This window comes from Electrophorus electricus, unplaced genomic scaffold (genome assembly GCF_041902795.1).
Source record: "Electrophorus electricus isolate QZ-2024a unplaced genomic scaffold, ASM4190279v1 Scaffold110, whole genome shotgun sequence".
NCBI lineage: Eukaryota > Metazoa > Chordata > Actinopteri > Gymnotiformes > Gymnotidae > Electrophorus > Electrophorus electricus.
In genome coordinates this window covers 1-27,990 of record NW_027658392.1, presented here as the reverse complement: position 1 = coordinate 27,990, position 27,990 = coordinate 1, and the positions used below count along the sequence as shown (strand labels likewise).

General features: G+C 42.9%; 1 protein-coding gene across 1 annotated transcript in view; it reads left to right on the top strand.

The window, feature by feature from the left end:
- Nucleotides 1-27,015, top strand: part of csmd1a (CUB and Sushi multiple domains 1a) — a 61,552-nt gene extending 34,537 nt beyond the window's left edge. Inside the window, exons 4-5 of the mRNA XM_081708707.1 lie at nt 21,991-22,185; nt 26,685-27,015. Coding sequence (XP_081564833.1) covers nt 21,991-22,185; nt 26,685-26,896 — 407 coding nt within the window. The 3' untranslated portion in view covers nt 26,897-27,015. The remainder of the gene's footprint in view (nt 1-21,990; nt 22,186-26,684) is intronic.
- Nucleotides 27,016-27,990: the final 975 nt, after the last annotated feature.

Here is a 27,990-nt window from a genome sequence, read left to right as displayed (position 1 = left end):
GAATGTCTGTTTTAGTTTGAGGGCCCTTACATCTCTGTGGGATAATTAACATAAGAATCTCAGCCCATTTATGCCTAGACCCTGCCCTGCATTTCAGTGCACTATAATGACTGTAAAAGTATATAATATTTCTGTGGGGTACTTGGCTGTCTATCCTTTGCCATCAGTGACTGTACTTCATCAGAACAACACAGAATGTATTGGAGTGCACAGTACAAGCACTACTACTTAATGTCATGATTCTGAAAGTCATTCTGAATGACCACCTAACTAAAACACCCACTATGAAAAATCAAATGTGTGATCTGTGTGGGTAAAGCAGTGAGCATGCACAGAGTCCTGTTGCTGTTGCACTCCAAAACCCCCCTCCTCCCCGCCCCGCTGGGCGCCCTTCATGTTTAATCATTTCCAGCTCGAGTTCTCACGGGTGCAGTGAGAGTGGTCCTCCCAGCAACCCTCGGCCTGCGCTTGCCCCACCCACAGCTGGGAGGTGGGTGTTAAGTGGATTTCTGTAGGCAGAGTGGTTTATGTGATGAAGATGGGTGTGGTGGGGTGCAGCAAGGCTACGGGGGTGGAACACTGGAGTATGTGAAGGAGCAGGCAATGCGACGATGGGGAAGCAGGTCCAAGCCCCATTCACCTCTCCTCTATTACAGTGATAACTCAGTTACTCCCTAAATACAAACCACAGTTACAAAGAAATATCGATCATTGTCTAATGAATGCAATTAATGCATTATAGAAATTGTACTAATTTGCATTTATCCATTCAAACAAATGAATATGAACATACTCCCAATCACAAAGACATGTACACACGTGCACCCAGGACTATGAACCACAGTCTGTTGCTTGTCATGCCTGGCTAGTCCTCAGAGACCCTACAAATCTGTGAGCAGATGTCATTTCCCAAAGGCCATAGACTCTTTTGTTAGACACAAACTCTCTTCCACTACCCCCTCTGTAGTCTTTCCCTCCATAGGAAACAATGCTATGTTCTTAGGCAGGCTTGGTATGTGTAGTGCCCCGTTGGGGGCTAGAGGTTGGTGCTCAACCATCAGAAGGCCATGCATGGAAAGAGATAAAGAGCCTGCAGTCTCCTCTGCTCAGCGTCTGAAACTAGGCGGACATGAAATCAGGCCTGGCTCACTGTTCTGTAGCACTCGTCCAGTCTATCTGCTGAGACAGAGAGTAGGATGGAAGGCACTTATGCACATGCGCACAAGTACATGCATGTGCAGGCACACACCCACACACCCACACACACAACCAAATATACCTTGTTTTTTTAAATATCTTTGTTAGTCATCAGTTCCATCCTCTCTTCCTTCTCTTTCATTTCACAGTTGTTGACTTGCATCATGGCATGCTCTTGTCCTTCTGTTTATCTTTCTTCTTTTTGTTATTATTCATATAGTTGTTCTAAGTGACTAAAATGAAAGATAACTACTGGCAAATACGCTTATTCTTGGCAAATTTTCTTCATCTGCCGAATGACTAAATCTTGGAATAAAGCAAATAAATCTTGGAATAAAGCAGATAGAACTATGTTCATCTCATAATATGTGCACAGTATGGCTGACAAGTATGGCTGACAACTGAAGTTAACAGTCATGGCTGTCTGTTGAAAAGACAAGGCCGTTGTCACTGGCTCTGTGCTGGTGCTGTGTTTCCCTAGGGAAGTCCTGTCAAACAGCTGGTGTAAGAGCTGAAGCTTGTCTGTGTGACAGGTTGCGTCAGTTTGGTGAGCGTGCAGCAGTTTGTGATAGACAGTGGGCTGAGCTAAATACATTCAGCCTGATATATGTTACTCACTAGTCAAAATTTTGGCACTAGTGAACAATGTGAGGAATTTCCATGGACCATAGAGTCGTGTGTCATGCATATCCAATGTGCAGCAGACTCCATGGGAAGATGGGGATGTGACAGCATGCAAAAACTCATATTAGAGAACAGTGAATGGAACATTGAAAGTGAACATTCTTTACTGAAAAGATGAGAATGATCTGAGACAGAACAGTGAACATTCATCACGGAAAAGATGAGAATGACAAGACAAAACAGTGAACACTCATCACATGAAACATGAGAATGGTTTGAGACATATGAGTTCCACAGTTAGTCTTTGTCCCCAAAGTTAAATTATTGCATAACTTTACATGAGCTGCTGCACATAGCCCAGAGTCTTCAGACTATGCAGGCTATGTTTTAAATACACCTTTTTTGTCATAAAGTCACCTTTGTGATAATTAGCACACCAGTGTCAGCTTACCGCTGTGGTAAATTCACCTGTGCCCAAGGTAAAAGCCAATCAAATTGACATGTAAATGAGGCCAAACATCATAACACATTCCAAGTGACAGATGACTGACTATCCCCAATCGTGAAACCCTGGTATAATGAAAACTGCCAGTTACATAAAAGATGCAATGCGTATGTAACTTTCACCAAGTTCGGAACTGGATGGTTGTGCTGAGCTGATGACAGTTTTTCTAAATCATGGCAGAGCAGCAAAGATATATCTCTCCTCAGACTATGTCTGTTTATAGTCTCTTGCTCTGTAACATCAAAATTTGCATTTCTAATGGGAAAAGTTTGTGGCATTCCAAGATCCTCCTATGACAAGTCACCTTCCTCTTAATTTACTCCTGCTACTGCAGTAGCGAAGTTTGCCATTGTGCTCAGTCCAAACAGAGCAAAAATGTGCCATTTAAATAAAATGGTCAATTAGCTGAAAGGGTGTGGGTAGAAAAAAGTTGATGGCTTGCATGTGTGACCAAACATTGTTAGACAAAACATCATCTGATCCACATCGGCTTCTTACCGGGATATTTACACTGGTCCAGGATCAGGTGGTATTTTTTTTAAAGAGTGGTGAATCGCAGAGTGATTTTTGCAGAGTGTATTCTATTATGCAGAGAGAAATATATTATGAATCGCCAATGTCATATGCAAATGAAGCCAAGCACCATATATAATGTAAATTGTAATATATAATATATATTATGCATATAATCTACATTTATGAATGAGAAAATGTGTCACTCCGCTGCTATTTGCTGTTAATGTCATGTTAAATCTGATGATATGTTTTATAAATTTGGAAATAAGTTTGCTGCATTTTATGTTAATGGATGTATAGAGGTCTGCATTTCTCATCAGGACTGTTACTTTTAACATATACCTGAAGGGGGGGCTTTGGGGGGTGTTGTAAAGATCAACTGGCCATCAGGATCATATTAATAATTTGTCAACAGGATAATCAAATATTAATTGGAAAACTTTAAACTTTATTAAGAAGTAATTGCGTTCATCCTAAAATGATTTTTGTGATCATATTGTAATGTATGTTGTGTTCCTCTGTTCTCACTAACCACCACAAAGATGTCTTGGTGCCAGCCAGTGAGTTTGGCTGGTGAACCTTTTTACTGGCCATAGATTGCTAGCCCAGTTCTGAACTGCTTTTTTGGATCAAATTGCTCAATGCCCCCAAGAATGATTCACATCATGTTCCTAATAATGTTAAGGAACTCATTAACAGTTAAGTGATATTAACGTTCTAGTTAAGAGACATTCACCCAGCACACTGTAGTGCTGTAAACTCTGCTATCGCTGTTGACAAACAAAATTCTGAAGTTTCTTTTGAGTTAACAGATTAATGTAAATAAAATCACACTCTTTAAATATGTGCATGTCACCGTGACTGAGACTAGAGAGGGATTTAGCAGCTCACACATTTGCTCGCTTTAAATTGTGTCTAGTATTTGCTCCTTCTGCTGTCTTCACCCTTATTCATTAGTCAAACCCTTGGTGAGAACTTTGTAAATGGAAGCTCTTTGGTGAAACTGGCAACCTGTTTTTGTTAGGAATATTATGCCATTTTATAGAAAGCAAGGCTAAATCCATGTATTCTAGCTGTAGGTTAACTTGTGATATATACCTCCAGGTAATTCTCAAAAATAATAGTGTTTGTATTTTCCATAACACAGGGCCATTTTAATCATGCATCAGTTAGCTGAATTATAATGCTTGCTTATGTAATGGATATGTAACATGTGGTGGCCCGAGTGCAAGGGGCAGGATGCACAGACTCCACCGACTGGTAAGAACATTTATTAACATAAACGACAGCGGCATTCACGTATTACAAACGATACACATGAACATGAAACGATTGACGTTAAACAAACACGATATACAGGAATACATCTAACATAAACACGTTACATTCAGACATTACACCGACAATAACCAACAACCCCACGCACCCTGACCTGAGTTTAAATGCACACAGACAAAATGAAGTACAGGTGTGTGCAGGCGTGGCCACAAACGAAAGTCCTCCTACTGCACGTGGCTGGCCAAACCACGTGCCTCGCGGGAGGCGAGCGTTCCGTGACAGGATAATGTTAGTCGGAGTGGTAGATTACCAGGGTCAAAATATGCTCCTGAATGAATGCTTCTAGAGCCCTATTTTAATTGCATTTTTGTTGAAGTTGAAGCAAATGGGAAACTCTCACATTAGAGCTATGAGTTAGATGGTGGCATGTTGAGTCCTGAGCTCTGGAACAGAACTAGTGGTAGTTGATGACAGAATCCTGAAAACTGAATTCAAAAATTGAAAGACATCTTTCTTACGTATGCATCCTGGTGCTCTAGATGGGTTATGGTGATATGGAAAGTATTCTTAGTCCTTAGCTGACCTTTAGGGTAAGTGGAACTGGGCAGTAGCTGTTCACATTTTTTGGTCACTTGTTACTGACTTAAAGTATAGGTTTGCTTTCTGTTTTACCCATACATTATTAAAATTATTTTACATCATTTATAATTAAAAGCACAATACTGTCAAATGATTTAGTACTGAAAAATGCTTCTCTGTTGTTTCTCACTGGGCTTAAACACCTCTGGTATGATTGTTTGAGTATTCAAAGACTGTGCTCTGCCTAATTAAATTGTGCTCTGCACAATTAAAAAATGAGAAACACAAGAAACAGTTTAAGGCATAAAATGTATTGCAAGGGCTTCGTTGTTTACTTGCCATGAAGGCAGATTTAAAATGAGTTAAGAAGTTATTTGATTTATCCAGAAGAGAGACACTATTTTTGGGTCCCTGACGGTCTTGGCACAATGCTTAAGTGATTTATGTTGTGTTTGAAGTAGTCCTCAGTCTGCCCTCTATAGCTGTTCTTAACTTCTCTGATACCCTTATTCGGGTTTGTTCTGGCCACCCTATATGGCACATGAACGCTGTGTCACATCGTTTCAGCAGATGGTTCATCCTTGGTTTTAGGTCAGGGGGTCATATTTTTCACAACAGTTTAGAACAGAATAGACATGTAGAATAGTACTGTAGAAATATGTTACCCATATAGTTTATGTCCTCTCTGTTGGTGCATTTGCTTAGCGAGCATATACTGTATATGACTGCTTCTTTGAGAAATTTTGCATGACAGTTTAATGTATGGTTGGCTTAACATCAGGCCATATACCAAGTCTACAATTTTAGCACTTTTCTATTGAAAACAAAAAAGACTTGTGACTGTACAGCATTTAGCAAATGGTGCTGTTTTGCAAATGTACATCTAGTTTCCATGGCAACCGTCAATGCTCTAAGTGATTAAGCATTAAGTGGGGGCCCACAGGAGGTTTGGGTACAGTGTCACAGAATGTCACAGAATGGGGCTGCATGTTCAATCATGTGCCTGTGTCACACCCATCTCCTTCAGCCTTGCCCGTCAGCATTTAACCCTCTTCACTTATTCAGCAGTTATGCCGAAATCATCCTTCCACAATAATTATAGTAGTCTAGTTTTATTAACTAAACCAAAAATGGATTACATGATTATGGAGTATATTGTTTTAATGGCTTGTGTGTTAGCTTTTATGAGAACGAAGCTAAATATGAGGCCATATGGAATAGGTCATTTGGAAACTGCAGCTCAGCATCTGATCTAGATGTGTGTAATGGCATCCGTTTCATTAAGAGGCTCTTGTAAGTATACTGATGGTTAGTGCCAACAACACTCTCTGTTGCTCTGACTACTGCACAAAATAACCTTCACTCAAACAAACTGCATAAGGACAGAGGGAATGCTCGGTACATGGACTGAATGTCAGCTTTCTCCGCATTCTTGTTCTTAAATCTCACCATTTCATGCACTTTGCCTAAAGAAAATAAATTACAATGTCAGGTAATATAAGCAGATGTCTCTCTGACCACCCTTTTATGTCTCTGTCGAAACATAAAATAATGTAGCAGAAAAGGCGCTGGAGGTGTATCAAAGGTGGCTGCAGGCCAAGGAGACTTAGTGAAGCCTGTGACAAATAAAATGTGTAAACTGCATCAAATAATGATGGACAAAGACAAAAATATGCCATAGCATATTCAGTCAATTTTGTTGTTACACAGTGAAATTAAAATATACAGCATAACTGCACAGACTCTGTATTTGACCCTGGTGAAACTGATTGAGTGATTGTAGGACAGGATTCTCTGATTAAAGCTTATCAGCTGCAGCATGTCTGTTGTCAGTAGTTTTTAGGTCTGAATCCTTATCTAAGATAATGTATTAATGTTCTGTTGTGTCATTATCATATCAGCAAAGTCTTAATGATAACACAAGTTGGTGTATTGTTATGCAAATAGAGGGGGCAGTTTAATTATTAATCAGTTTGTGTGTGACAAAATGTCATTGATAAACATCACTAATTGTGTTACTATTTTCAATTTTCAAATGAGAGATTTTCATCTCACTGGTATCACAATTCTGAAATTACTTCACCATTTAAAATCCATCTTAAAAGAGTCATTTCCTGGGACAGACATGCTTTTGATGATCTGAAGCTACTGGAGAATCAACAGAGGTTATAATTGAAAAAAAAAAAAATCAACTTGCCTTAAATATCAAATAAAGTCATAAAGGGAAATCAGGAGACCATTGGATCTCTTCCCAGCCTCTCAGTCTTTCAATTTTCAGATTGGGACAACTACTCAGCTTCCATGTAGCACTGCAGGTGTGTTTGTACATATAGATCTTTCAGAATCCCTAATCATGATTGCTAAACAGCAAGCTAGGCAATTCAGGCATATTCTGAGGAGTTACAAAAAGTCTGTGATTTTTTGCAGTGATTTCACTACTTTTATTAAACCTAATGAAGAAAAGCTAATGCTGTTAGATTAGGGACAGCATATGATTAGGACTCCAGATGCACCATGCTTGATAGGAGCACAGACATCCTGCATTATTGCTTTTGGAGAGCAAGTACTGCTTTGTGTAACACATATTCAGTTGACATTAGTAACTTAACTGCCATCCACATGAATATTTTATTGTTTCCCTTCTCCTCTGAAACATATTTGATAACATCAGTGAATAGGAAACATGAAATAATGTTCTTAATGTTTGAATCATTTTATTAAAAAATTGAGAGAACAGAGAAACAAATTATTGCAATCTGCAGGCAGCATTAAGTGACATGTTGTTGATGAGCCTGGTGGGAAATTGGAGTGGACACTCTCAAGGAGGAATTAACTAGACTGTTTACTGAAGCCTAATGGTCTTCATATGGATCTTGCATGAGTTGGACCTGAGACTGTCCTGTCACTCCAGCTGCAGCCTGTTTTTTCATCGGGTGTGTCAGGGCTGCATTGGCTGACTGACCCACATCTTCCAGCAAGGTCACAGCTGTAGGTTGGGCCTGAGGCTACAACTGGGTCTGCTCTCATGTTGTCACGATCAGTCCCTTCCATCTTTTGAGTTCTGTGTTTTCCCTGTCTTCAGTTTAGTTCCGTTCCATAGTTTTGTTTTGTCCTCACATTGTTTGATTGCGTACACCTGTCCCTCGTTTCTAGTTCATGTATTTAAACCCTGTTGTGTGCCTTGGTTGTGGCTGTTCATTTGTTTGAATTATTGTTTGAGTGTGTTTCGTTACGGTTGTTTCTTTGTACTCTGTGCCTTTGTGTTTATCTTAGCCTTTGTGTGTCCTAGCCTTAGTTATAGTCTGTTTCCCTGTTTGCTTTCGTGTGTGTGTTTTATTTTGTTTACTCATGTATCCCCGTGCTCTTCGTGTCAGCTCTATGACCCTGGACTGCCTAAACGACTCTGATTTTGGATTTGCCCATAATAAATCTCACTCCTCTCCGCACATGCGTCCGCCTCCTTAACGCTCAACGTTACACATGTGCAGACTATGCGGGGCTAATCAAGTGAGGCAGCAGTGAGGCCTGTACAGGCTGGGGATTGGACCCTGCATGAGAGTAAGACCCATGGAGACACATAACGGGGCAGGCAGTCTCCTGCTAAGGCTCCTAATGAAAAAGTGACTGTGGAAGAAATAACATTTAAAAAGTCTGCCCTCTCAATTCGGAATATACCCAAATGAGGTTCCGTTCCAGTCTAAATACTTGACTGTATTTTCAATGCACCCAAGTTCACTGCTCCACTGGGCTGTGAGAGTGTGCAGTAATTTCAAAAAGCCAATCCAGCTTCTCTCAGAGTGACTCTGTCTGTGTCGCAAGCATTTCATCCTATATCAAATAAAGTTCAGCATTTGTTTTTATTGCTGTGCAAACAACTCTATCTGCTTGGCTATCCCTCTTTCTCAGTGAAGGGGCTGGGTGCTCACTGAAAGGTGTGTAGACTTATGTGCTTTCATCCACTTTCTCTCCCTTTCACTAACTGGAACATAACGGAATCAAAGGCTAACAACGTGTCTCTCAGTATTAACACAGCATGGAATGTTGTGCATACTAAGCCTCTCTATCACTATAAGATGAAAAGAGAAAGTGGCTCACATGGTACTCTACGATGGAATTCCAGCCCCCCTCTATGGAATAGAGCAGATGGTGAGAGATTGCTTTCACAGGCTACAAAGCAAAAAGCTTTGCTGGGGGTCTTACCTAAGGTTAGTGACAACTTAGTCTCTCTCCTGAAGTCTTTCTAAGAGTACCTTGATGATGAAAAAGGCTAATTCTACTCCAGTGAGCAAAGTGAGTGGTCATGGCAGCCTGGACGAGTGTCGCTCCCCAGCATGCGCTTAACTGGGACTTACATAGTGCTTTGTAGCTGTAGCTTCATTGAATGTCGGGATTGGAGATTTTGTCTGGAGCTAAATCCTCTCTTGTAATTCACCTCCTTTGTTTTTGGAGTGTTTTTACTCGTTTCTTTTCTTTAATACATATATTTTATCTGATTTTTTTTATACCTTTTCCTCTTTTTTTTTGTTATGGAAAGCTCTTTAAACTATCTTTGTGCATGAAATGTTTTATGCAATTCAATTTGACTTTGATTAAACACATTGAATGCAACAGTAATTCTCACGTAAACAAAGTAATTGAATTGGTCGTAAAATTGCCTATGCTTCAGTGCTTTCCTGTGACATCTTGAAATGCAGGGTTTTAGACTTTTTAGTCCATTAAGAAAAGGTCCATGTGTCCGCAGTGTTCCATGAGATGCAGATTCATTCACTTCATCCAAAAGTGTGTGTTCATGTGTTTACGTGTTCATTAATTAATTAGTTCCTTCTGAACACATAATGAGTTTTCCTCAAATATTGGGACTCTCATTCATATATTTTGTACTACAACAGCAATATAGTTGTACAACTAGCTGATAGAAACATTGAGACATGTTTCTGACAGTAAGTGTGACATGGCCAAAAGGGTCATAGATGGCAACAGCTCTTCAGTGTTTTTTATAACACCATGAGAAAATGACCCAGATGGTCTTTCTTCTGGAACAAAATTTGACAGTCAATCCTAAAGCCTCTGACATCACTCAGTATATAAATATAGTTGGGAATATCAGACATATTAAATGTGCCCTGAAAAGACATTTAACGTCACTGTATTTGTTTCTAATGTTCATTGTCATGCAGCATAGGTACAGGATCAAAATCAAATATTTTTTAATGTTTTTTGTTTTGTGATATTACAGTTAATTGTCTGCTCTGTTCTCCTGAATCATTCCTCTTCATGTATGATGGACAGTGCTCAGAGTTAAGTGGTAAACATCACAATGCCCCTGTACACTGTTGCTGTATCAATAACTAATTCATTATCAGTGACTCACAAATGGTCTTTTAATATAAACATGTGTGCCTGCCTTTTTGGAGGGCCATTTTTATCCTGTGGGTTTATTTATTTATTTAATCACCTCCTCAAACACTCATAACTCAACCAGACTGGAGCTGCAATTAACAGAATTCTAATGCTTCCTGGCTAAAGATTTCTGACAGTTATTTACTTCTGAACTGCTTTGTTTTAGTTTTTTTGGATTTTCTCCCACTGTTCTCAGCTCAGCTAATAAATAATCATTCTACGTGATGTTTTATACCTCTTTTCAGAAAGACCTTCAAATGGTCAAGCATTGAAGCGTGGCTGCTTTAATGAGAGCAATGGTTTGGCAAAGCTTTTCATAGTTCCTCTCTCTATCAGTGGACTGAGTTTTTCATTCTGGTTTGTGAATGCAGTGTTTAGAATGTGGTACTGAAAACGCATGTACATTTTGGTGTAAACAGTATATAATATAGCACAAACTTTGTTCATTATAAATAAGATAATTTTATGTATAGATATTCTGACACTATTCACTAAAATGGTGAGGTGGAGGAGGTGAGGAGATGGGAAGGTGAGTATGTGGGGTGGTGGGGAGGTGGGGAGATATTCTATTGATGACGTGAGGAGGTGGGGAGGGGAGGAGGTGGGGAGATATTCTGTTGTTAGAGGTGGGGAGGTGAGGAGGTGCAGAAATGGGAAGGAGCAGCAGTGTCTCACCAGCCCACACCTTCTCCTAATAAATCCAATTCCTGCGGCTGTGGCCCTGGGCAGAGATCGCTATGCTTCAGGATGCGTGACAAACCGGAAAGATGGCATTGCAAAGAGATGGCAGGGGGGGGGGTGGCTCAGGTCTGCCCATTTTCTCCAACAGGTGCGTGGGTGTGAGGTAGCACAGTCAGTGTGATTGTCGGCGTGTGTCAGGGCAGTGTGTGAAGGGATAAAGGTCATGGGAAGTGAAAGATAGAGAGAAAGAGAAAGAGAGAGGCCCACGATGTGAAAGCAAAAGGGGTGTGTGGAACAGCAGAATTGTTATGTGTCTATGTATGTGTCACCGTGCCTGGGCAGTCATGTACAGTGTGGAGAGAGCTCCTCCTGCCAGACTGTGCTCTCAACACCCCCTGTCTCAACCATCCAGTAAAACTGCATCTCAAACCCACAGCACAGAAAAGAAACACACTGCTGACTCACTGGTCTTTCCTGTGCTGTCATTTTCTCCACCTGCTGCTCCAGCTCTATATGGGACAGTAGCTTTCACAATGTGTCACATGTTGTTGTATAATTCTTCTGATCACATGCTGCATTTGTTTATGTATTTGTTGGTTCTTGTTTATTAAGATATTTTCTGTTCATCTTAAATAGCCGAGGCCTAGCCTTGTCAGAATGCGGGTAGTGAGAGTGAGGGAGTGACTCACACTGCTGAATATAGCCCAGGGGGAGATCTCTGAGATATTGCAATTATGGAAATGTGTTGTGGTGTTTTGCTTAATTGCACAAGAAGAATCTTTATGCAGCGATGTATCGAAATTCGGTGTGCAGTGGTGAATGTTTTGACATGATAGCACATGCGTCAAAATATATTTTGAATAGAGTGCTTTCTCTTACATGACATGATACTGGACGCTGTGTTGTCATTGCATCATGAGCATCATGGCATCCTGATAACACATGCATTTAAGTAGTGTGATGACTGTATTAATGGTGTCAAATTGTGGTTTAGTTTTATGTTAGACAACATTTAGGTTATCTTGACTTTTTGTGCTGTACTTCAGTTGCTCCAGAAATGAATCTTTCTTAAAACCTAAGTAATCACATTGTTTTCTTTCAAGCCAAATGCTGCCACTTCTGTGCAGTGAGTGTGAAATATAGTCAAACTTAATTAGGCTTTAAATCAAAGAAAATTCTTATGAAAGGAGGTTCTTGTAATCTACCTTTGATTAATTATCTTATGTAGTTGCTGACTAGTAGTTCTTAAGTGCCTTTTAGAGAATTAATAATAATAAATAGATTAGATAACACATTCGCTGAAGTTTTCATATTTTTCTTTTTAAGTATGTAATTGCATTAAGAAATGCTTAAAAAAATGCACCCCAACTTCATTATTATTGTTTGCAACAGACATCAAACTATGTAGAGCAGTTGCTGGTGTAGATGAGGGCCATCCAGGAATAGCTCCTCTCTCTGTCAGTAGTGTTCATGGTGCTCTTCGCTAGCTTCTGCTGCAGTGATCCAGCAGCTGTTTGCAGCAGCAAGGTTGCCACAGAGCTCCCCTGGGGAATACAGGCACTGTCTCTGCCATGCAGGACTCCACAGTTCATTCACACAGTTACAATACCATTCTAAATGCTATATAAATTATCTTGTGGCCCCTTGAATTTTCTATCAGAATATAGAAATACCTATTTTTAGAAAATAGATAATGCAGATGCTGCTAAATACTGCCTGCCCCCAGACTCCTTATGTTGCCATGGCTGTCTTCAGTAAGGCTGTGTGGACGGCATTTTGTTTGGGCTTTATTATTGGATAAGTAGAGTGGTGGATGTCCTGTGTGTATAAAGTGATGGCAGGGGGTGGGTGGGTGCATACCCTTAGTGTCTGCACAGATAGACCTGTCTGAGTGCTGCTTGTGTAGGCGGCAGGATGGACGGATTGTGCAAAGAGCCGATTTCCCCAGCATGGTCATTAGCCTCAGTAATAGATTGCTGTCATTCTTGTGGTGCAGTCCAGGCTCACATGCACCCAGCGCGAGAGACCTCCACCTGTTTGCAGCAGCCATCTCGCTCTCGACACTGTCTGACTGCAAATGCCATTGTTTCTCGTTTCCCTTACGTGGTGTCACAGGTAGGACTAAACAATATGTCTGTGAATGGAAATGGTGTAAGAGGTTATTTGGTGTTACATGGCTTTTGTTCTTACTTACTGCACTTCTATTCTTCCACTTGCAGTAAGATGTGCTCTCATTCCTTACACAAGTTCCTTCATAACTGTTGAATTTACAATTCTCTCAGTAGATGCAGATGATTGAACCGTTGGGAATCACATGTCAGCATTTGTGCTGTCGTTTGGCTGCTTAGTTATTCCCACCCTGTTGCTGGTTGTCCTTCCTCGCCGCTGGACGAGATGACTGCAGCACCACATACACGCCCACTCTGCACGGTGGTGCAGGGTGAGATGGGCTGAACTGCTCACTGTCTCCCCAGTGCAGAGAGGCTCAGGATGGCTGTCAGAAGTCACGCACTTCCAGCTGTGGAAACCTGGAAGGAGAGACACATCTAAGCTGAAGCCCCTTTCCCCATGCGGGTCTCGCTTCTCTCTCAGGCATAACACTGTCTGGTGTTTGGCAGTGCATGCTAAAAACGTTTTCTATGTGTGCAGCTCCAAAATGGATTTTGGGTGAGGTTGAATCAGTGCTTTTTCATGCAGAAGCAGAGTGTGTCCATAAAGACCTAATAATCCTGTAGGAGGGAGAGGGGGGTTGGGGAATGCTGTGACGTATGCAAAGCTGTGGCTGAATGAGAAGAGTGAGAGGAGTGGTGGGATCAGAGCTCCAGTCTTCCTCTGGCTGTTTCTGAGCTTTGCTGCAGCAGGGTGGGGCCCTCTACACTGCTCAGTTCCTTTGCCCTGACCTGCACCAAGCTGTGGTGTTCACCACAGAGGAAATACCAGCCCACAGACACACCATGTCAAAGCAAGTGCGCACTTCCCTCTGAGAAGGGTCATGGGGCAAAAATGGCCAACCTGCTTTGAGAATCAGCAAGGTGAGTAGCTCCATTGCGGCTTGAAAAATTAGATAAAACATATCTACAAACTCAAATTAATTATGCTAGTTAGCTATTGTGAATGAAGTGTGCTAATTATTGATCATCCTTGTGTAAGGAGCTGTCAGCGGGGATGGCGGTGGCCTTTGATGCCTCATCAACCACATTACTAGCCGTGGTGGCCCAGCTAATCGCCGCATCTTCCGGGACAGCAGGGGGGTCAGTGATCACTTGGACTTAAGCTAACTGGATTCAGATGACAAGCTTGTCACATTAGCCAAACACACTGTCTGCTTGGCCTGCCCATAGCAGAGTCGCCTGGCCTGGCCTTGGGCCACTGGTGCCTGGGGTGGACAGCCATCCCACAGCTTAGCGCCGCACTGCTCTCCAAGTTGGACAGACAGTCCAGTTTTACACCCCGAAGTGGCTGAGCATCACTGCAATGTCACTGCTGCTAAACACATAATGCAGGGCTTGTGAGTCGGTGGGCTAATTGATAGAAATAAACCTTTACCTTAGTGCTGATGGCTTGAGAAAAATCTCTAGCATCACAGTGCAGTGCCATTCATCACAGAATAGGATCGATCAGCCCTCATTTTCTCCCCAATACTCTGGGCATGAGAGTCTGTAATGTGGACAGGAAAGAGAAGGATGGCAATTAAAGTCCTGCTCCAGTCCAAGTTAAAACAGAGGGCCAATAGATTGGGTCTTTGGCAGTTTGAAATCACAGCTTAAATCAATCAAGCTTGAAGCTTGTCACTGTACACACTTGTGCATAAAGTTGGATGTTTGCTTTGCTAGGTATTGATGCTATAATAATTGGCAGGATTCCACTTTTGATTGTTGAAGAGCCCTGTGAGACAGGAGAGTTTAGGTGGCCTCTTCATGAATGCTCTATTCCTGAGAGAACAGAACAATAGGCACATGTCAGCATTTGTCCTTGTTTCAGATGCCTCATTGATAATCTTCACTCCTCTTGGCTCTATATGTCCCAGACCCTGAATACAAATGCATGTTGGGTCTTTTGGCTGTTGATTTAGGTGGGGTGCTTTAAGATTAGAACAGATCCTTATCGGCAAATCTATTCTATCTTTTACATTCCTCACAGACACAGCCCTGTAAGTCACATCAATTCTGTGCTTTTAGTCTATTTGAATATGGTTTCACAATGTGACCATTTTTCAAGGGTAAAGGGTAGCACTACATGTTTATTATTATTTTTTGTTTAAGTTGACACGTAATATTTTCTGTGTGTGTGTTTGTGTGTGTGTGTGTGTGTGTGTGTGTGTGTGTGTGTGTGTGTGTGTGTGTGTGTGTGTGTGTGTGTGTGTGCAACACTGTCATCTGTGTACTGTCTGTGGTGGATATACTGTATGATGTTGCTTTTTGATTGATGTTTTTCAAATGACCATAAGCCCATATTACAAGGTTTACTGCCACACAATTAGGTATTTCATATTCCACATATTTACCTGCCTGCATTTCTGATCTGCTAGCACTGTGTATGTGTGTGTATGTACATGTGAGAAAAAAAGGGAGATGGGGAAAGAGACAGGGGGAGAGAGAGAGAGAATGTGTGTGTGTGTGTGTGTGAGAGAGAGAGAGAGAGAGAGAGAGAGAGAGCCAGGCTTTTAAACTAAGATATGTGTGGACATACCACATCAATGGAACGCTGCAGATCACCTACTCACTTGTATGTTTCACAGCATAAGTACCTAAAGCACTTAGACTTGGTATTTTCTGTCTGCTTGTTGTCCTTATTTCGTTCTTTTTACAGAATGTAGGATTTTGTTATGATTTCGCCTTCCCTGAGGCCTCGAATCAAAGCTAGAGGAAATATGCCCAGGGACTGAGTGGGTTTGGGGGCCGGGCTGGGGCGTACGCAGTGGTACAGTGCAGACAACCACCTTGCTGCTTCTGTTGTTTATGCTTGCCTCCTTGGGCTGATGTGCTGCCAAGCAGGAAATGCAGGAGAGGGGGAAAAAGAAGAGGACTGCAGGGCTGAGACATGGGGGGCACAGCTACCATATTATGCTGAAAAAGCCATGTCCTGTGGGCATGGGTGAGCTGGGGCGGGTGCTGTAGATAGTGTAGTGTAGTGTAGATGTGAAATTCACAATCACAGGAGGGTTTTTTTAATACTTGCACATTCTGCTTCAAAAGAATTTCATTAACTTGTTTATCTTGACCAGAAGGCCCCAAGCCTCTCTCTGCAGCCTTTTATTTTGCTATTTCAGAGGCTCTATTCAGTAACTTTTGCCTCCTCGTTTTAAGATTCATCTCAGGCATGGCAGCAGCTTTGTGCAATTTAGGAGCCACTAGTTGTGAGTGTTGAGTCCCTGTTAGGCACGGAATGAATTAACACAGGTGCATAGGTCACCTCGCCATTCCTGCTCACTGTGTAACTTCTCAGAGGAAACACACACACCCACACACACACACACACACACACACACACACACACACACACACACACACACACACACACACACACACACACACACACACACACACACACACACACACACACATGCATGCATATATGCATAGAAATACAAATAAATGGGCAGAACAGTGTTTCACTGATGACATTGCCAGCATTTCTGAAAGCCATGACACCAGGATCAAAGTGATTTTCTATATTCAAAAAACTAAAATAATAACGAAAAGAAAAAAATCTAAGATCACTTCTGAAATTATTCTCAGTTCCTATTGTAAGTCTGAAAGTAATTCGGTAGAACTTTGCCACCAAAATATAATAACATGAAATAATATGATGAAGCCCATACAGTACTGAAGGATTACTTACAGTAAGTGCATAATGAATCCTGCCTATAGGAGACTGCAGGAGTAAATCAGTGGTTTAAGTGAGTTGTCCCCTTGGATTTGTTCTGCTTACATTAGTATATATCTAATGTTTAAATGTGGGCACTGGGTAACTGATTGTTTGATCAGTATCAAAACACTTTCTTGCTTTTTTTTTTTTGGTTGATTTTCAGTTTCATTGTGCAGCGTTACCACTTCTTTGATAGCAGAGAAATCTTGATCTGTTACACTTCGGAGTATTAACGTGAGAGAGGCTCTTCAAAACCCCATGCAAAAGACAGAGGAGTGCAGGGTGCAGGAGGTGGGTTGTGTGGGCCCTGGTTAGAAAAGCTGCCGCTGGAAAGCAAAGGTGCTTTTTTTCTCAGTTTGTGAGTGAGCGTTGTGAGTCAGCTGCATGCTTACCATTGCTCCGATGTGCGAGCACTAGGATGCCCAAATGCTCAGATGTGCAAATGCTTGGACATGTGAATGCTCAGACACTTGATGTAAGCGGGGGAGGGGGGATGTGGAGAGCTGTGACGCTTGGTTACTCGAACGCTCGGTCCTACAAGCACTCAGATGCATGAACACTCAGACCCATGAGCACTTGTACACTCAGATCTACAAACACTCACATGAGCACTCAAAAGCTCTGACCTGCAAGTACTCAGGCTCACAAACACTCAGACACGCGGGTGATGGAACAGCAACCTCAGAGTGGCACTATGAAACTCTGCTGTCGACCCCCTGATGTGTAGGTTCATTTGACGTGTGAAATGGTGGACACAGATGGGCGCGCGCTCTCTCTCGCTCACACACACACACACACACACACACACACATGTGCACACACAAATGCAGCCCCTTCACCTCCACACACTTCTTCATCGCCAAGACTCAATTCCCACGTGGGCCTACTCTTGTTTCCTTGGCAACGTGGTGAGCAGCAGACAAGCAGAACCAGAGCGCAGATCAGCTTGCACTGTTTATTTGTTTAGGTCTTTCACACGATGTCGGAGATTAAATCAGGTAATTCTGTATCTGCAGAGGTCCAAGGCCTGTTTTTGTAGCCAGAGATTCTCGCCTGCCACTGTGCTTGGCTGGATGTGCAGCAGTGTTATTCACAAATGTAAACAGAGAATTTAATAAACAGCTGTTCATAAGCAGGCAGCTGTTGAAAATTGACATATAGTCTAGGTGGGAAAGCATACTTTTTGGGATGGTTCACAGTCCAGCGTCAGTAATGGAAAAGATGGCAAAAGATGGTGTTTATGATGTGTAGCAGGAAGAGCAGGTGGACCTCATCTTCACAAATGAGATTGTTGGAGGGTTTCAGATGAGATAAATGTCATAATGCCCTCCATGAGTTCTATATGACCATTCGTCTGCTCTGACATTCATCAGTATAAAATCATGAAAACGGGGGCAGGGATACATTTTTTAATTGTTGTAAAAATATAAACTCATACCATGACACAGTGTACTGCCCCCATGGAAGGGAAATTAATACAATATAGGAAGCTGATGACTTTACCTAAACCTCTAATGGTTTAGAGTTAATTATAAATAATTATGAGTAAAATTCTATAGCAAGCCACCCTTGGGTGTGAATTTGCCTATGTGTGCGTGACTGTACGCATATGAATGGTTTGGTTATGCTCATAAAAAAATGTGATTCTGAGCCAGCCATGCTTGTAATCAGTTGAGTCTGCAGCCACACAGTAGGTGGCATATTGCAGCTCAGTTTGAAGACTTGGGAGGGGAAAAAAATCATAACTAATGGATGAGGAACACGGCCGAGAGTCTCTGGGCAGCTGTTTAGCCAATTATGGTCTGGTAATGTTACTGATGGACCGCACTGTCACTATGAGCCTCTGGAGCAGAAGGCTCTTTAATTACGCCTTTGTTGTTCCGACCTCCAGGCTACACTAATCCTGCTTTCCTGTTGACATCAAGCATTGGGGAAAGTCAATGAGTATGCCCAAGGGACGGCGACGGGATCAAGATACATTAAAAAAAAAAGAAAAAGAAAAAAAAATTCAAACAAAACCATGTGGACTGGGAGCTGGGAGTCAGGCTACACCAACTCATGCAGCTCCCAACAAAGGGAAGCTTCCAACAAATGGGACTTCCTGAGGTGTTTTGTAAATCTTCGTTGAGGAGCTTGTTTAGGGTGAGGAAGGTTCAGACTGAACTAGCTGATGACAGAAAGAAATGACAAAAAAAGGGCATTTCATCTTCTTAGACGAAAGAATGAGAAATGTCCTTCAAAATGTCTGATATAATTCTCCACTGATAGCACTGATATCATATCAGTTAAGGTGACAGAACAAAGCTGGGTTTCTCTTTTAGAGCGCTCCTCTCTTTGGGACAGAAGAAAACAGAAAGGTTGTATTGCTAGATTGATGTGATGCTGTTATATGTTATTTTTGACTTTCAGAGTTGACAGTGAAAACTTCAAACAATTTGAACTCCCATCACAAGATGCAGATGTTGTATGGATATGAGTAATGAATTATGATTTTATTTTTGTGTTTTGTTTTTTTTTACATCATTGACATATTGAAGAGAGAGCCACATAGATCTGTAGATCTCTCTCGCTCTCTCTCTCTCTCTCTCGCTCGCTCTCTCTCTCTCTCTCTCTCTCTCTCTCTCTCTCTCTCTCTCTCTCTCTCTCTCTCTATATATATATATATATATATATATATATATATATATATATATATATATATATATATATATAAACTGAGATGGAAGTTGCCATTCCCAGAATCTGTTGGAGTCTCTCCTCTATCTTAGGTTTCACAGCACCAGGTGCTTCCATCACCACTGGTGGGGCTTTAGCATGCGGTGCTCCTGCATTCCCACACTGCTCCTTCCTGTCCCTAGGCCCCAGCCCTGAAGGACTCAAGGCCAACTGCATGTCTTGCCAGCTGTTTCGTCAGGTGATGAGTGTTGCCTGCAGTTGTTCGTTAGTTGTGCAAGCAAGAAGAGGCATTGATTGAATTGGTGCTCGACAAAGCAGAAACTGCTTATTGAGCTAATGTGGTTGTGTGTTTGGATCAATTTCACAATGTCACTTGTAACAACGCAGTCTGGGTAGAGGGAGTGCACATTAATGCAGGTCGAGCTGACACACTGTTGTTCTGTGCAAGGGGATTTACCCAATTTGTCTAGCCCACAGGGATGGCTTAATTTTACATCAGATAAACAGGACAAGAAAGAGAAAAGTATAATGATAACACATTACTGTAATTGTCTTTGACATACTTTTTATTTCAGGTGTAAATGGGCTTTAAGCATTTGTTTTTGACTCCGTATTGTTGGCTTCTGGTACTGTTAATCAGTGTCCATCAGGACAACTGACAAATGACAGCTCTGGCCCATTCATTTCAAGAACGGTAGAAGGAGGGGGATTTAAAAATCTACAGCTTTCCTCCCAGAAACAGGCAGGGAGAGGGAGAAGGGAATGAGCATGTTGGGGGTTACAGTGCACCGTGCACTCGCCTGCAGCCTCACTTACACAAAGAATGTAAAAAGTGCCAGGAAATGGACTAAGAGCAGGTCTTGCTGTTTCAGCAAGGAAGGAAATAGGAGGTCCTGGAAAAAAACAAAACAAAATGCAAACAAAAAAAACCTTTAAAGAAGTGAAAGCACAGTGGTGCCTGAGTCAGAAGCAGAGTTCTGTGAGTTATGGATGAGCAATGGCAAATGCTGCCAGGCCTCTGGGAGAAAGGAGTGGAAAAGAATGGATGTGTGTAACCTGCTCCCTCTATGTAGAATGCATAAAGAAGAGCGAGTGGGACACTGCGATTAGGAGATCCAGAAGAATGAAGGGGAAGGACAGACACTTGAGCTTTTAGAAGCAGGTTGGAAGGTTGTGCCCCCTTCCCAGTTTTTTTTTTTTTTTTTAATGTTTAAGCAACTGTCCTCATGAATCTTTTATAATTCTATATTTAAATCAATGTTTTACCAGTTTTTTAGTCAATTATTAATCTATTCACCGCAAAAAAACCTAGTAACTTATCAGCATCAAATGTGCCTTTGCCTCAAGCGTGATCAGTGTCCATTTTCTGCTATGTTGTAATAACCAGCTCATATAACCAATGTTTTAATGACTAATTATATATAAGTCATTGTCTGATACCTATAACCTGAGTAGTTAGTACCTGCAATCATGCACATCCATCACAAATGCTAAACACACTCAAAACACACACGCAAAACACCCACACTTACAAACACAATCCATAGTAATGAGGGTCCAGTGGATATTGCATGCATTTCATCTAGAACCCCTTTATCTCTCATCACCAATCACTCATCACCCACCAATCACTCATCACCTGTCACTCATCGTGCGTGACTCATCACCCACCACTCATCACTCATCACTCATAGACCCATCATTCATCACACATCATCACTTATCTCCCATCACCAATCATTCATCCCTCATCTCTGTAGCAGCAGGCTAGGCTGCAGACTAAGAGCCTCAAAGTTTTTAATGTGTTTTATGCAGTAACACTTTGCACTGTGCAGGTGTGGAGAATAGATTTGATTGTAATCTTAATCCAAGGAATGTGGGCCTAAGACATGCATGCTATGGGGAAGGCCAACGATGTCTATCTCTGTGTTCAGAGAGTATATCATTTCTAGCGGTAATTGGGGTTCTCCAGCTTGTGCCTGACAGGAAGGAAATCCAAGAGTGCAGAAATCAGAGCTCAAGTGGGTGCCAAGAGAGAAAACAATGTGGAATACACTTCCTTTGCTTTAGTGACACTATAGTGGCTGCTTCAAAACACCTATTTTATTTGCATCCTGTCGTTCTTCCTAATTGTTGTACTTAATGGTGTTTGTTTTTATGAGACATTCCTGATTGCTGACCTGTTTGCTCACTCACTTCTTTCATATGGTTCTCGGGGTTTGAATGAGACACTATGTGAAGTCTTTTAGTGTTATTGCTGATAGCAATGGAGACAACGTCCTGGTGTATTTTGTTATTTGAATTAAATGAGTCAGCTCAGGAGGGAAGCTATGCTGCATGTCGTGACTATAACGTCAAGGGTTTTTTTTGTTGTTGTTCCAGGATATATGCACATACACACAAATACATGCACACACACAGCACGAGAATTCTAAAATCTCACTCTGGAGTTAAATTACTGTGCTAAATTAGTGTTTTTATTTAGTCTATTTATTTATTTATTTATTATTATTATTATTTGTTTGTAATTAAGTAGATTTAAGACAAACAGTGTTAAATGTCAGTTCAACAGTATGTACTTTACCTTGTATTAGTCCTTTTTTTAGAGTTCCATGATATTGGTGTGTGTGTCTAACACCACTCTCTTGTGTGTCTCTGTCTGACAGCCCTTCCCAGCTACACCTGTGGCAACCCTGGCCAGCTGCTCAACGGCCTCCAACAGGGCTCCACCTTTAACATTGGGGACAAGATCCGCTACAGCTGCAGCCAGGGCTACGTGTTGGAGGGCCACACCGTGCTTTCCTGCCTGGCCACGTCCTCAGGCACCGCCGCATGGGACTTCCCCCTGCCCTACTGCAGAGGTGAGCCCTTAAGTGGATTTTTCAGACTGGGGACCACCCTTTGAAACCATGGCCTTTCTCTCCTGGCTCTGTCAGAGAGACACACGGGGGAGGTTAGGCAGCGTCCCTGTCAGTGCCGACAGACACCTTGGTGCTTTACAGAGAGGAGCAGTGCGGAGCCATTTGTCCTGTGTGAGTGAGCAAAGAACCCTGCGGTGATGACAACTGTCAAAGGGGAGCGGTGTGAATAGATGCTTTGTCAGCTCTGTCGCATGGAAGGCTTAACCCTTGGGGAGGGGCAGTGGGGGGTGGGGGTGGGTGGGTGTTAGCCCAGCACTTATTCACACTGCCTGCACATGTCTGCATGGGGCATACATGCCCTTCATCACTAACTTACATGTATATGTTTGACACCCGGAGGGCAGATATTAGTGCAGTGTGCTATAAGTGTCCTACATTTGGGGACTGATGCATTCAGGATACACTCAAACAAGAGTTTCCCAACCTGTGTTCTACCACTGAACACAGGTTGAGAAATGCATGTATGAATGCTGTACATTTATTTTTGATCATGTTAGATCACTCAGGCCTGACTAGCTGGAGTATATTTGCACTGTATTGTGTGTTACTCACCATTTCAGTCAGAAGGTTGGAAGTCCTTGTCTAAGCCTCCCTCACCCATGTGCATGGAGCATAATGGAGGCTGCTTGTGGTCTATGTGTTGTGCTCGCATGCTTTCTGAGCAGGCCAGTATGAAACGGAGCCATCTGTGCCCAGGCTGTGGGAGTCAGGAAGCCCATGTGCGGGCCCACATGCTTAGCCAGGCTGAGCCAGAAAGGGACCCCCTCCCCATCCATGCTCCGAGTCCTCCGGTCGGTGGTAGCCATGGTCATGTGGTCTCTTGTGCATTCCCTTTTTCTTTGATGCTGGCTCCCGTGCTGCCCTGCACAGCTAGCATCTTCATTGGGTTCTGCTTCTTCTGATTGTGCTGTCACTGGCTTGATGCGACATGTGCGGTCTCCCCAGTACTGCATGTTCTCAATCTGACTGAGCACTCACCCACATGAAAAGCAGTAAAATGCCATTCTTGCCTGATGAATTATAATTCAATATTTCCGTGCTTTTACAAACCAGCAGTTACCACTGCAGCTAATTGGAATCTCATGGTTCCATATAAAAGCTGGCACTATGAGTCTAAGTGCTTTTTTTATAAGGCATGAGTACATTGTTAATGTCACTTCAAATACCAGCACTTCATACACTTTCCAGCAAACACTTCTAAATTGGCATCTTTGTGACTGGTCAGTAGGCTAGCTCTGTTACGGTCACTGAGTCTGGTCGGCCAGAAGGTGGCAGGATGCTGGGCTTCTTTACGGAGTCCCATTGAGCGCAGCCAGAAAACACCAACAGCTTCTTGGCTTTCCCCTGCTCATTAGCACCAGACTCCCACCCCTCCCTAAAGCCCAGTGCTCCATGGACTCTGCTAAGGGCTGGGATAGTTGTAATCACAGTTCTTCCATAAGCTTCATGCCATGAATTTGTATACATTAGCAAATACCAACCGTTCCGAATGTTTGCTTCGATTTCTTTCACCTGGGGTGTCTTCAGCATCCCGATATCGACCCCGCACCCACGACCACTCCGCCACTTCACCCGCACGCTCAGTGGGAATGTGCTCGCTGTTCTGCATTCTAAATGTCACTGTGGCTGCCGGCTTGCCTGCTTTGCTTTGCTTTGCAGCAGAGCGCACATGGTGATCTTTCCAGAGGGAGGCAGGAAATAAATTAACTTTGGAGAAGCAGACCAGATCTCTTTACAAGGAAATTCAGCCCCCACTCCCCCTTGCATTTTAGTTGAGTCCCACCATCATATTCAGGGGTGCCGGCGGGTTACCAAGTTACCATGACACCCAGAGAGCCAGAGGAAGGCGCTATAGCACTATGTGGAGGCAAGAAACCAAGTCTTTTGTAAGGGATTATATCATTGCTTTTTGCAATCCCATCATTAGCAGACAGATTGAAAGATTATTGAAGAAGATTCCAGAAATCCTAGGGTTAAGTCTGAGACCTCAAAGAACTGAGTTATAAAATTGCAATTGCAGTTACAATTAATTATTGCGATTACTTCGCTATAAAACTGGAAGCAGTACTTTAATTACACATATTGAGGCATCTCTGAATGCATGGGACAGTGATAGTTATTTCTGCTTTTGCTTAGGCTATCTAATTAAGCCTGATGAATTCTAATGGCTGCCTAAAATTCTGCATTTTCACAGAGAATTGATTCAAGTACTGCATCAGTTAGAACAAGGTTTCAGTGAAACGAATAGGAGCAGTAGTCCATGATCCGTGAATGTTTCTTGATGCTCGAGAGAGTGCTTGGCTCAAAATGGCCAGTCGTCCACCCAGCCTCTTTCCCATTGGGCCCGTTCTCTGTCTGGAGCTCACAAGTGTGTCATGCCTCCTCATGGAGCACACACATGGAGTCCCTGACAAAGAATCAGGTACCTAGCAAGCCATTGCAAATGAGTTCCATGCCCACATTCAAGAGAGGACCGCAGCGTCCCAAGGAGAAGAGCGAGAGCCCTCACCTATGCACGCACACACACACACACACACACACACACACACACACACACACACACACACACACACACACACACACACACACACACACACACACACACGCACGCACAAGCACGCAGTCTTCTCTCTTTGCAGAGGCATGCCTAAAGTAGTTAGTACTGATTGCAATTATTTATTAACCCATTCATTTTTTTACTTCAGTAAATGCTCATTCAGACTCAAATTCACTCATTCATCTTCTAAACCACTTAATCCAATTCAGGGCTTAAACACAGGGCTGAAGCCTACCTCAGCAGCACAGGATGAAAGGCAGGAACCAACCCAGACAGGGTGCCAGTCAGTCACAGGGCACAAATACACACACACACACACACACACACACACACACACACACACACACACACACACACACACTCACACATTCAACAACAGAAGGACAAATTTAGAGATGCCGTTTCACCTAACGTGCACACCATTGAAAGGGAAAACCTGCACAGGCACAGGGAGAGTGATGTGCAAAGTCCAGACAGGCAGACAGGCAATTGCCCTGTCAGGAATCAAACCCAGGACACTGGGGTTGTGCAGGCTGTTATTATTCTTGACATTCTGCTGAGGTCCTTTGTTGTAGAGGGTTTGTGTGAACAATACCAATGCATGATATGTGTGTGATGCCTGGCCACATTTTGTTCCCATGTGTGGGTGTGTTTCTGATCACACCACAGCAGACAGGAAGTGAGGATGCTGCTGCATGACTGCTAGAGTGACTTCATCCCTCTGCCTGTGTGGTCCTTCCACAAGCCTCCGACTGGGAGCAACCTAACACCAGCCTAATGGCATGGCTCTGTGTGGGCTTTGGTCCTCTCTAGTCCATCTCTGTCCATAAGTCTCACACACACCTCACACACACACATCTCACACACACCACATAGCTCCCGGTCCCTGCTACAGAGCCTGCTCCATGTTTTCAGGACTTTTGGTACCCCACTTACACACCTTCAAGCTAATGACCTCAGCTGGACGATAGCATGTATCTGGACTCACCTGTACTTTGATACTTGCACGATTCAGGTGGAGAGACAGTTCCAGGGAATGTAAGTGAATGAGAGATTGTACTTCTCAAAAAGAGGTCAGACACCCAGGAGCAACTTTTCTCCCTGTCAGAAAGTTCTGATCCATTCTATTTTCTCTGGAGAGGAAGAAGGGAGGGAGGGAGGGAGGGAGAAAGGGAAAGAGAGAGGGAGGGTGGGAAGGAGGATTACACTGCAGCTCTGCCTACCAACCCAAACAGTCTGTCTCATTTTTGTCAGCTCACAGACTAGCTGTCAGACACACACACACACACACACACACAAACACACACACACACACACACACACACACACACACACACACACACACACACACACACAGAGGAGAGAGTGAGAGAGAGTTAAAGAGAAGTAAAGAGAGATAGAGAGAATTAGAGAGGGAGAGAGTTACATAGAGCTATAGAGTTAGAGCAAGAGGCAGAGATAGCGAGAGAGATTTCATTCATTGGAGGAAGTGAAGAGAGCCAAGGGGCTTAATTATTATAGCAGTCCATGAGCATCAGTTGTGGTGTTTAATTGTCTCCTTCAAACAATATTTAGGAGGGGGACACATTTTTGGGAGCACAAACTAACAGAAATAGGAATTAATCTCAGTTAATTAACCCTATGTTGCAATGGGTTGCATCAACCCCATTGTGTTTCCTTGAGCCCCTATCAGGACCATGTGTATCAGTTCCTCATTCTAATCCAGTACGTCCACTGGAGTTTTCATACAGTACAGTACATGGCTAATCAAGCAAATGTGTATTTCTGTGAAACATGTTTGTGGATTAATCGCTCTTGTGATGTTTGCCTGTATGCCTGTGTGTGTGTATGTGTGTGTGTGTGTGTTTGCTTGTTTTTGCAGCGGACGACGGCTGTGGCGGCACCCTCCGGGGTCAGAGCGGTGTCATTACCAGCCCCAACTACCCCCAGGAGTATGACAATAATGCTGACTGTACGTGGACTGTGCTGGCTGAGCCAGGAGACACCATCGCCCTGGTCTTCACCGACTTCCAGCTAGAGGAGGACTATGACGTCCTGGAGGTCAGCGGCACAGATGGCTCCTCCCAGTGGTGAGTCCCCATCTAAAGTTCTCTGCATTCTCTTTACCATGCACTCCCTGTCCCACTTTTTTGAGATTAAGTGCTTGCAACGTTGCTACAAAAGTGTATTTTCCTGCATTGTTATAATGCGTTTTTAGCATTTATGATAAATAGACTCACTTAACATGCTGAGGGCTATGAATGCAGACATGAGACATGCACATGAGAGGTGAGGGATTGGGGGATGGTGTCAGGCAGGCAGGACTGATTAGTAGATGACTTCAGATTGTAGTGCTGTCATGGTGGGCAGCTCTGTAATGAGCAGAGAGACATAGACTGAGCGAGAGAGAGAGAGAGAGAGAGAGAGAGAGAACGAGCAGGAGATAGAATTCTTTAAGTTGGCACTTCCAGTCAGGTAGGCCTTGGCTCCATGAGGACTCCCAGCTGAGTGGAACCAGGCCTCCTCAGACGCCGTTCATGGTGCACAGCTTCCCAGCATGACTCAGCGTCTCAGCCTCCATTACACTCTGGCTTGCCAGCACGTAAAGAGGAAATGAAGCTTCTGCCTCAGTCTTGAGGTTGGGTACTTCAGGAAATGGCTTGAAATGGTTCAGTGTCTCTTTCCATCCCACCCCCAACCCCTATGCATTCTCAGCTTCTAAGCAGCTGCACACATATTAAGAGGCTGAAAACTCCAAGTGGCTACTGTTCCCCACTGTCAAGTACACTTTAGATGGGGCTGTGATTAGTTCAGAAAGTGGCCTTGGGTCTCTGGCATTAGTCATCCATTTAATTAAAAGAAACCCCAGGATAAAGGGGTGATGGTCAGAGCTGAACTGATGCCTGGTATTCAGTAGAGTGTGATGGCTGGACACAGCTCATTCATCCCCTTTGTTATTACATCTCTGAACATGGTTTGTTTTTGGGATGATGGCAAGAGAAAGGGTGATGAAGAGGGAGAAGATAAATACATTTTTCATGGCTAGAACCCAAAAAGAGAGGCAGTTCTACAGGATGTTGACGACACCCTACCATACAATCGAACATGCCTCTCTCTCTCTCTTTCTCTCTCTCTCCTTATCTCTCCCTCTCTCTCTTTTTTCTGTTTGCCTCATCTTTACCTGCAAA